This window comes from Patella vulgata, chromosome 3, assembly GCF_932274485.2.
Source record: "Patella vulgata chromosome 3, xgPatVulg1.2, whole genome shotgun sequence".
Taxonomy (NCBI): Eukaryota; Metazoa; Mollusca; class Gastropoda; family Patellidae; genus Patella; species Patella vulgata.
This window is the reverse complement of record NC_065881.2, coordinates 19,808,196-19,820,099: the sequence shown is the minus strand read 5'-3', so window position 1 is coordinate 19,820,099 and position 11,904 is coordinate 19,808,196. Positions and strand designations below refer to the sequence as shown.

Here is an 11,904-nt window from a genome sequence, read left to right as displayed (position 1 = left end):
AACGTGTGCCAGACCTGCATTACTGACTGGATTATTCCGAGACATCTTCTCAGCCAACATTTGAATCGAAACCAGGACCTCGGTTAGTGATTCATCGCGGCTTCCTTGGCAATTGGTGCAGAACAGTTGGACCATAAGCCTCACCCATTTCATTTAAATACCTTATATATAAAGTATCTTTTTTTTTAATTTGTGTACTGACTTAAATTTAAAACAAAATTAAAATGTTTAATAAGATTCCCTTCAAAGGAATAAAATTAAGAAGTCATTATCCACTCTGTAAATCAAAGACCATAGACAGTTATAATTTTACCTGTGAGTAGCATTTAGGTTTGTGTTTAGTATCATGTACTTGTAAGTAACATAGGTATATTATGGTCTAATAGTCTTTTAAAGACGGTCTGTGTGGCTTAAGTACCTACAAGTGTAAATACTCATGTTCAATTAGCCATTTATCAACAGAAAGGTAAGTAAGTCATGGAATTAAAACGGTACATAAAACGTTTCGACATGAAACGACCTCTTGTATATTTCCCGTCAGCCCTTTGAACCTGTAACGGTTCACTTATACCCCAACAGCTGGCGCGCGCCATGCACGCGACCAACTCATCACAATTTGACGGAAGTAATTAATAAAATGGCGATGTAAACAGAAAGTGATCTTTTCTTCTGATTTCTACATTACTATGTTACGATAGATCTTCGTTATATGCGTTTGACAGATCTTGTGGCCAGGGAACAAGCTGAAATGACCACAACTTTAATATCTTCGCCAGTATCAATTCTCTTGCGGTATCTGTTTGTCGTCTCCATATTTCTTATGTTTTGATAAGTTTCCGATTAAGGCTGCTGATCATCATATCAGGAATTTTTAATTTCTCGCAAACTACACGGTATGAAAATAAAATCACGAAAATAAAATCACGAAAATGAATTTTCGTTAAAAATGGTTCCATTATGGATCTCTTATTAATAAGATTGAATCACGTACAACCGGGGATTCGAAACCACGCCAGTTGACTCAATTTCGAATCCCCGGTTGTACGTGACAATGAGTAGGGTTGCCTGTCCAACCTCGTGGGTTTTCTCCGGGTCCTACAGTTTTCTCCCACTGCTAAAGACCTCTACGCGCAAGAGAATTATTGAAATAAAAATTAACCATGTGTTAGACCCGAAATGACCTAGTCTGTGTGGAGTGGACGTTAAACCCCAACTCTCTCTGAATCATTGCGCATCGATGTTTGATGGCTGAGATGATATCATGATGGATTCCTGGTTTATATAGTATTATCCAACGTGGTATCCTCTTGCCAGTGATGGTGTACCATAAAAAACGATTGGACAAAAGTTATTGTTAGTTGTATAGGGTTGGGGTCTGGAAAGGAGCAGCGTTTAGTCGTTCGAATGAGACGACAAACCCCTTGACTATTGGAATTGGATGACACGTGGCACACTGCCTAGCATATACCCGTCTTTATTGGCCAAGTTGGTGCAGATAATTAAAACGTTAAACTCCACTTTACTTCATTTTCAATATTTAAAATCAATTATTGACATTTTAATTTTGGTGACGTTCCCATATTGGAACTCGGACTTAAAACTACACATCTGGGTTGTATAGTTTAAGGTAGATATATTCCATTGGATTGTGTTTCCCAACTTTTAGTAAGGACCGACTAAATTTACCTTAACATTTATCCATCCAGCGGGGTCCCTAGGTGTGTTACAGATATGCATATTCTACACATCCAACCCAAAATATAATGATTTCATAAAAAAAATTGACAAAATTATGATTAATTGAAATTTGGACAGAAATGGTTTTACTAATCCCCGACAAAACCCTCAATTTTAATTATCCATACTTTGTTTCAATTTTTTTTTATGAAATGGTTTAAATGTTGGATAGAATGTATATATCTATATCTTTCCTTGTCAGTCATTTTTTGCAATACATCGGGCGATATAGACAAGACAAACGGTCTTCTCGGTTTTTGTCGGTAACTAGTGATGCCGATCCAGCTGATCCATTCTGTTCAGACAGGCGGTGGTTTATTGTTCTCTATGCTTTAGGTGTAAGGAGGGTGGGGTGGGGCGGTGGTTAAGTAAGTAAGAGCGAAACTTTTTACAACATGGAATTATGCTTTCTAATGCAATCATATATAACGTGATTTTAACACAACGGTAAATCGCATTTCGACTATGTACATGTAGATATATTAATATAACTTGTCACAGGTAACTTCTAACCAAAGCAAAATAGATATATTTCTAATAATCTATCAACCGAAAATATGCTTTTATTTAAATGTATGTATACGTGTATATGTATGTATGGGTGGGTGTATATGTGTGTATATTTATACATGTATATACAACTTTTAAATTGTAAATATCCAGTGAGATTATTCTTGTAGAATGAAAATGAATTTTGTTTTTTGTATAATTTGTGAATAGATATATCTACAAGAAACAAAAAAATACGCTAGCTCGCTAGTCTGGAGGTCGCGGGTGTTGGCCGAGAAAGTTCATCTGAATTTTCCGGCGCGGTTTACCCTTGTCAGTGGTGCTAGGCGGAGGGCCTGATAAGGACAGTTGTCTAGTCATTCAGATGGGACGGAAAAACCCGAGATTCCTGTATACATTGGCAGTTAGAATTCGATATAAGAGTAGGCTGTAGCGCCGCTGACTGGGCACAGTTTCCCTCATAGCACACCGCATGGCGTATGCCCGTCTTCCTTAGCCCAATCGGAGCAGAACGTTAAACCCCATTTCATTTTATTTCAAGTCATGTGGGATATTGTAAACTGGCGTAAGGGAGATAACGGATTGCTAAAGATCATGCTATTTCTGAGTAAGTGTCCCATGAAAGCAGTACTAGTAATTTAAATCAAGATATCCATTTTCTCGTTTTTGATTTGGATTATACAAAAATTAGATTAATAATGATAAATAATGTCATTAGTTTTCTCTTGAAAAGCACCTAGAAAGATCTATACGTCACATCTTTTTACAAATACAAATTAAGAAAATTGTATACACAAGGAAAACAAACAACCAACAGAACACTTTATATCACTTCTCGTTTATTTGAGAATTTAACATAGCTAAAATTTTATATTGTACTTTTGTATATTATTATTGCTATCAATATTTGAAGTTTATATATTTGGGAATGTTATGCACATAAAATAATCTATTGTAATTTTATATTTTTTTAATACTGTTAATAAGCATTTAAGTACTTGCGAATTTTCCATAGGTAAAATGTTCTATTGTAAATTTGTATGCTATTAATGCTAGTAATATAAGAGTATATTGTTAGGAAATTTTACATTATTTAGAGAAAATTTTATAATTGTGTTAGAGGTATCAAAATGGTATATATTGTGTTAATAAATAAAATAACTTTTAAAGATTTTGTTTTATAATTAAAATGGAGGTTCTGCCAAGACTCCCCTTAAATTCCTCTTATGTTACAGAACAATAAAGTAAAAGACGAAAAAGTGTGTATTTCTAATTACTAGATGTTGACAAAAACAGGAAAGAGTATTATCTACTCTGATCACGTCATTATATTAGAGAAATGCTTATTCAAGTTCAAGAGAATTACATTTACAGATATTTTATATAGAATTAAATATTGGTGGAATTCTGCGTAATAGACAAGGCAATTAAAACTCAGTAGGCGTCAAAGCGACAGCCGGTCTCCATGGCCTTTAATGTTAATCTGTTTATTTCTCTGCAACTGTTTGATGACATGCGCACCACAAGTGGTCAATTTTCACTCGGTTAAAGCATCTTATTTTGACCTCCACCATTCGTTTAACATAGTGTTTAAGAGGCGGAGAGAGTGATCAATGACGTCACACACTGTCACACCTGTTGTTGTCAGATTAAAGCGCGTGCCAATATATTTATGGGCGGGGTTTCGGAAACAAATGGTCGATCTATGCTCTGATTGGTTGGTAATAGCACTAGGGGTTGTTAGTTTCAGCTTAATTGGCATCGAAGTCTGTAACACTACTTTGTACTTATATCAAAGAATTCTCATGTACCGTTATTCACACATTTGTCGGCACCTTTGTGTCTTGGATGATTTAGTTCCTGAAGAAGAAATTTGTTATGCCGAGAGAGCATTGTTGATGGAAAAGAACCCTGATCCTTCGGAAAAAGAAGAAGTTGAATATAGATTGTCTTCAATGGAGTATATTGAAATAGGTAAGGGTAGCTTAATTAAGGATTGATTTCAATTTATTTTTATAAGATGATATAATTTTGATCTTTAATATAACTGTTTATTATAGTTTTTTAATAAGACGGTATTCTTTTGTTCTTTGATAAGACGATATTTTTTTGATATTTAATTTTTAAAAAAATAAGACAATATAATTTTGATCTTTAATAAAAGAGTATACTTTTGTTCTTTAATAAGACATTATAGTGTTGTCCTTTAATAAAACAGTATAATTTTGTTCTTTGATAAGACGGTATAATCTTGTTCAATGATAAGGTAGTATTATCAGGGGTTTTTAAAACAGTATAAATTTGTTCTTTAACGAGGCATTATAATTATTGACTTTTTAAGACGACAGTATACATTTGTATGCATTTTAAAAAGTCTGTATAATTATGACTTTACAAGAAGAAAGTACACGTGTTTGTGTCATTCACAAGATAACACAGAGTGTCGTAATCACAACAATGATTAATCATTAATTAATAATAAGTGGTTTTTAAGAAAGCGCAAAGTGCGTTTTTAAAATATTAAGGGCAAAAATAGACACAAAATACTTATACTGTATTTGTAAAATATAATTGAATAGAATCACATCTGTGGCAGATTGGCTCGTGTTCTAAAAAAAAAAACACACTACTAAAAAATAAATGGAACATTATTAATATCACCATTCTGGTTTTTATTAAATATGTTAATTACTACTAACATATATGTGTTAGGTCCATATCAGTCAAGAATTTATATATTGTATGTTTCTGTTTTTAAATAATTTTCTAAATGTTCATTGTATACACAGTACTGTAGTGCAGACAGTTATATACGGAAAAGGAAAACTGATTTGGGAAAACGCTTTAGTGTGTTGTTTTTTGATCACCCGAATTGTGTGATTTCAATCATACAAATGGTATCATTTCATTTTTAAAATTTTCCATTTAAATATTTGCCGTGGGTGACGAGAAATGGATGTACACTCATTGCTTAAGTGCCGCCGTCTTTAAAATAGAAACAAAATGAAAGTGTTAATAAATTAAAAGAAAAAAACAAAACATCAAGTGCTAAGTTAATTAGCGGAAGATGTATAGTCATTAAATGTTTAAATTAAATATATTTTGTTCATAACAATCTTGTTTTTCTGTAATCTTGATATGATATAAGTTACTCAAGTCAACTCGGGGTTATAAAATCATTACATAAAGATAATGTTAAGTAGACACCCACGGTGATAGGGATCATGCACGATTAGAATTCCTACAGAGATTTTTTTTATCATGATAACATTTAACTAGCGGTTCATTTTATCACCGCGGGTTGTCTTTTTATTGCTGATTTATTTGATACAGTATTACTTCACATCTTAAATCACGTCATTTCCGTCATCTGGTTGGTAAAACAGACAAAGTCGACCTGCAGAGTTATTCATTTTATTATCAGATTAGTTTATAGAAATTCGGTAATATTTGAAATTTGAAACTACAACTGAAATATTAGTTTAATCATTTGATCAAAATCTAATACCCCTGTTTTATGAGTAGTATTTCATTAAACCCCATTTCTTTCAATCATTCAGAACTCCTACGCATGCCATATTTCACGGATATATCTCACATCTAGTTAATAAATAATAATGTTAAATATAAATAACATTACAATTATTATTAGATGTTTATTACAATTATTATTAGATGTTTAATACAATTATTATTAGATAGCATTACTATTATTATCAGATATTATTGAAATTTTTATTAGATACCATTAAAAATCAGTATTAAATATTATGAGAAGAACTCTTTATATTAGATAAAATTAAATGCGCTATTATTGCTTATTCTTAGGAATATTTTTATGTACACCAAACAAACTTTTCTTTCTAATTAAAAAAAAATGTGTACTCCAAATTTGTAAATTTGTAATTATATATGTAGATTTAAAATTTCCGCAGATCCATGCCTTTTAATTTTAATCAAAATGTTTAATACTTCGCACACATTAATTTACAAAAAGGATGTATCGAGCAGTAAATGCCAAGATGATTATTAAATAACCATTGTCAGAATTAATTTATTATTCCAAATGTCAGATTTAATAGAAAAGAATTTTGGGCTTAAATTTAACGTTCTTAAGGGTCCACCCAGTTTTGTTTTCAGTTTTAACAATTAGTACAATACATTTATCGAACAGTTACTTTTATATCCTACTTAACAGAATTTCGTGTCGTTGAGAATGTTTTAAAATGAATTATTATTTTCCCTCTAATATAAATCATTTACATAGCTGTAATTGGGGAAAATGTATACATTATATTATTTAATATTAAAAGTGGCTTGATGAAGATAACACGTGCTTCTATTTCTATTTTCTTCCCTTATTTCAGATGTAACTGATGACACAAGTGTTTTTGATGGACATAAATTGATGACGCAATCTGACATCCTCCGACATGCCCATCTTGTAGACAACTCACCACGCCACACCAGATTCTCGCACGTGAATGAGGTTGTTGTTAAACGTTCTAATATGATGGAGGACATGTTAAAAACCAACAAATTAACCGATCAATTTGTGACACTCTCCCACGAGACACCAGTTAGTGAGAAAATGAATAGCCAATGTGGTAACACTGACCAGAAAGAAGCCCCCAAGAGTGCAGTTAAACCCATTGTGCGACCGTGGCTTATTGAGCCTTCTGTCAAGGGACGTAATCAGACCCCAAAAACAGTCTTCACTCCAACAACCGTGAAGGCACGTATAGAGACCAAGCTACCGCAAAACACAACACTTATTCCCCAACCAGTGCTTCCATATTGTGCCAACCCAACAGCAACACAACAGCTAGATGCTATCCGTCTGCTACGAGATAGGAACCCAATGTTCGCAAACCCAAATCCATACCGTCTTTTCCACGATTCCAGTTTCCGTAACAATTTGAATTCCTGGTTTTCGTGGTTAAGAAATGGAATGAGTGAGCCCCAAAATATGAACCACTGGAACGGTCAGAAACTTCCAGACGTATCTGAACCAGTACAGCTCAATGCTCATTCGCCACCACGCTACCAATGCGAAGCCTGTCAGAAGAGTTATTCCACATTCGGGGGGCTTTCAAAACATAGACAATTCCACTGTTCTCAGCAAGTTAAAAAAGAATTTAGATGTAAATATTGCGATAAATCATATTCCTCCCTGGGAGCTTTAAAAATGCACATAAGAACTCACACATTACCCTGTAAGTGTAAATTATGCGGTAAAGCTTTTTCTCGACCTTGGTTATTACAAGGTCATATCAGGACTCATACTGGCGAGAAGCCATTTTCTTGTCAACATTGTGGTCGTGCTTTTGCCGATCGTTCTAATCTTCGAGCACATCTTCAGACCCACGCTGAAATTAAAAAATATGGATGTAAAAGTTGTTCCAAGACATTTTCGCGCATGTCATTGTTATTGAAACACGGTGAGAGTTCTTGTATGGGAATGGTACGGTAGACAACTCTCAGCTCTTTACCCATAGTGCGAGATGATTAATGGATTCATTGACGGGACCAAAAGTGAACGTTTGTGAAAAGTCTTGTTATCTAGACTTTTGTTGAGTAAATGCCACCCACACTGATTAATAATGTAGCAAAAAATCTTTCAAATCTTTTAAATCTTTCGTCTTCATTACTTACTTATACTTTCGCTTTACATTCTTTCTCTTGATAATATTATTTATTCGAATATTTGTGTATAATTTATTTTTGTACTATTATTGTATATAATATATACTAGAACTATTATAAATAAACGTTTAAAATATACTTAAGGAAATTGTTGAAATTTAAGGGTTTGGAATCTTGGCGATATGGAGTGCACGTGTAGAAATATTTGAATTTGGCGGAGCTGTCCGCGCAAACTTATCCTCTCTAGCCCTGCCCACAGGACCATAGAAAACAATAACAATGTTAGTCTCAAAATGACCAAAGTATTCTGTTGACAAGACGTTAAACTACATTTATCATCTACATGTATATTGAATTTTGCATCTCAAATCGGGGGCTTGGTGGCCTCTGAATTTATATTAATAACTTTATGAGCATAGGCGTACGAGCTGGGGGTGTGAGCTGGGGGTATGAGCTGGGAGGTGGGGGGGGGGTGCAAATTTGCTAATTATATAATTTTAGTGAATGAAAGGAAAAATATGAATAGTATTCCATCCCACCAAATGAAGGGCCCGAAATCCAATACTTTTACTGACTTTTGGTGGCGTGATACAATTTTCAACAAGAGTTTCAAATAATCACAAAATTCTGATTTTAATTCAGGGTGTTTAGTTCCCTAACTCAAACTGCAGATCCAGAAAATTTTCTGCCCGCTGCCCGCAGGGTTTCCCATTGTCAGTGGTGCAGGAAGGTGGGTCTGGCAAGGAACAATATCTAGTCGTTCTGGTAGGACGAAAAACCGAGGTCCCGTGTACACGTTGTCGTGTTGGATTTCGAAAAAAGAACAGGCCCAATTCGCCCCATAGCACACTGCATGGCGTATGTCAGTCCTCATTAGCCCAGTCGGTGTAGAACAGTGAGGCTTTAATCCCCATTTCATTTTAAGACCAAATAAGTTAGTTCATCCTGAAATTACACCAGCACAACAGACATGTTAAACAATATTTCCAATATTTAATTGGTAGTATTTCGTCAAATACAACTTAGTTTATCCACCGAAATGGTCTCATTATTCAACAGAAATGGAACGGGGTCGTTTTGGCCTTAATACATTTCTAATTCCCTAGCACACTTTCCGATCCGCGTAGAAGAAGTAAATGAAATAAAATGAAAGAGAGTATAACGTCTTACTTTTCTGTACCTCCCGTTGCAAATGACAGCGAGCCAGGAAGAAAGTTTTGCCCAGACAGCGGCAGAGTATCTTTAACGTGTTACCAATAGTATACACGAGACCTCGATTGTTCTATTTCCTACATCAGTCTTCATTATCCCGGTAGGCAGGGCCCTCACAAAGGAGGGGGCTGAGGGGGGCATAAGCCCGGGGCGACCCTTTCAATACTTATTCATTACATACCTTGGAGTCTGAGATAGCAAATCACCGCCCTTTGCTTTGCAGGTATTCAACTAAAATTTCTTTAATCATAAAAAAATCAACTGAACGCAGGTACTGAACATAGCAGTTACAGTATGCGGAGGGAGGGGGAGGGGCGTCACTGAAACGTTTGCCCTGGGCAGCCACATGGCCCTGTGAGGACCCTCCCGGTAGATGCAGAACAATAGGACGTTAAACCATATTTTATTTCATTAAATATGTCGGCACCAACAGAAAATATAATCCAGGATGTAAATGGTGATGTCGACAGAGAGGGTGATATTGCAGACAAGTGGCGCTTTTATTTTATTATAGAATATGGGTCTTTGCTGTGGGAGGTAACCGGACCACCATGAGTAAACCCACCAGGTTGAGAAGAAGCCCTTATCCCCTAGCCACATACGCTCACACCTGGGATCGAAACTGCGGCACCAAGCCAAAGGGTGACCGGCCAGTTCGAGCTCCGTGTGCAACATTATTATATCGTGTACCTGCAGATTTAAAAGAATAGGTGGGATGTAAAATCGTGATGTAATATCCACGAGACAAAGAACATCACATTCGGGGGGATAAAACAAAATGGCCACTGTAAATAGTGTAAATTACCCTTGCCTAAACATGTAGCACACTTGGCTATTAAACCGACATTAACAACTTAATAATTGGTATAGGTTTTGTTTATTTGTCCAGAAACGGAGAAGGGTTTGTATAGTAACGTGTAGAAGAGTGTTGTGTTTTCACACCGACTCCGTTAAACGTATAAACAAACGTGAGAACATCTTTCTTTCAGAATGTTGATGAACTGCACGTGTGCACGCGATCTATTTAAATATTCGCCAGCTAGAAAGGTTACATAGGTAAATAAGGTGTTACTACATTGGTAGAAACAGATAATCTAAAATACGAAAACATGGCCACGTAGATATATAACAGATGGGCATAATACCAGGATCTCTGATCGTCACTAGCATGGACATGATATCAGGATTTAAGGCCGTTTCTTATTGGCCGTAATGCACACCACGAGGGATGAAGTTATTGCTACTAATCCAATATACGAGAACATGGCCATGCAGATCTACAACATATGAGTATAATATAAGGACAGAAATTGAGTATTGTCTATGCCCCTTACATAAATAAGGTGTTACTACATTGGTAGACAGATATTAATCTAAAATGCGAAAGCTTGGCCATGTGCATCTATAACAGATGGTATAATTCCAGGATTTCCGGCCCTTACTTTCATTACCCGCATTGCACACCACAAGGCTTAGTGCCCGTCACTGAACTTGCTCGTTATACACACCAGCAAAGGAAGGTTAGGGCTAGCATTGTTGCTACTAATCTTATGTACGAAAACATAGCCATGCAGATCTACAACAGATGGGTATAATATAATCTAGGAATATAAATTGTATTGGCTATATACCAGGATCTCTGACCGATACTTAAATTGCCTGTATTACATAATACGTCGAGCAAGGCTTGGGGTGAGAAACGGTGCCGTATTCACCTAAAGGCCGACTGGGCTGAAGTCTAGGGGACAACCAAGAGTAGAGGGCTATGCAACCTTGTATTTCTTTTAGAGTTAAATGTTGACATTGGATACGACAAACGCACCATGCGTGTCACTCAAACTGATTTACAGCAAGGGTGCGTTTAACTATATTATTGTACGACACTGGTTATACTAAGCTAATAAATGAAACCATGGCCATGTAGATCTACAACATATACATGTAGGTATAACAGAATCTAGGAACATAAATTGAGTATTGGCTATATACCATGATCCCTGTCCGTTATTTGAAATATCCGTATTACGCATAACGCTGAACAAGGGTTTGGGGTTGGTGTTATAGTTTGTACAGTTTTGTGGATTGGTTCCGGAAAGGTCGCGTTATTCTGGTCACATACAAGAGGTTTCTCATCTGGATCGTGCCAAGGTGGTTCGGTGTGTTTGGGGCTGGTTTATAACTAACCGTATGGTCTCGGTATAGAACCCACTAGAAAGGACAAAAGTCTGACAAAGCACTAGAATTGGTGGAGCCTTAGTAAGGTTTTGGAATTTGGAAGCACGTTGCCCCCCACACTCCTAGCAGTGTTTCGTTTGATTAGACCTAATCAAACTTAACACTGCTGTAATGGAAGCAAATTTCTGTTCCAAATTATGATTGGTCAATAATACGATTAACAACTAATAGCTAACTGCGTAACAAAATCATTACGCTTTAACCAGAGCTCAAATTACGTCCAATTAACCAGTGCAAAGCAGAATATTGCAGAAAAACTAATTGCGTGACAAACGAGCCTATCAAAACGGATACAATGTAAACAATACTGTTTAGAGATGAACAATACTTTCGCCGTTTTAATACCTCAAATCCCTGTCCAAAGGTTTAGGGAAGACCCCAGATTAAACGAAGGGCTGTCATGTTGCTGTACTTGGGATAGATTTGATTGAACGGGAAGAACAGACACACTCCCTCAAAAACTCAAGTATCATAAGTCAATCCAGCAATGGCCAGAGATGGATTTCTCGGGCCATTGCTTCAGGAATATGGTTGGACCCAAGAATAAGATGTAGTTTGTTATCA

General features: G+C 35.8%; 1 protein-coding gene across 1 annotated transcript; it reads left to right on the top strand.

The window, feature by feature from the left end:
* The first annotated feature begins 4,082 nt into the window (after positions 1 to 4,082).
* LOC126814328 (zinc finger protein 8) lies at positions 4,083 to 8,031 on the top strand. The gene is made up of 2 exons (XM_050539421.2): positions 4,083 to 4,221; positions 6,615 to 8,031. Exons 1-2 carry the CDS (start codon positions 4,146 to 4,148, stop codon positions 7,718 to 7,720), a joined length of 1,182 nt encoding a protein of 393 aa, XP_050395378.1. The 5' UTR covers positions 4,083 to 4,145; the 3' UTR covers positions 7,721 to 8,031.
* Positions 8,032 to 11,904: the final 3,873 nt, after the last annotated feature.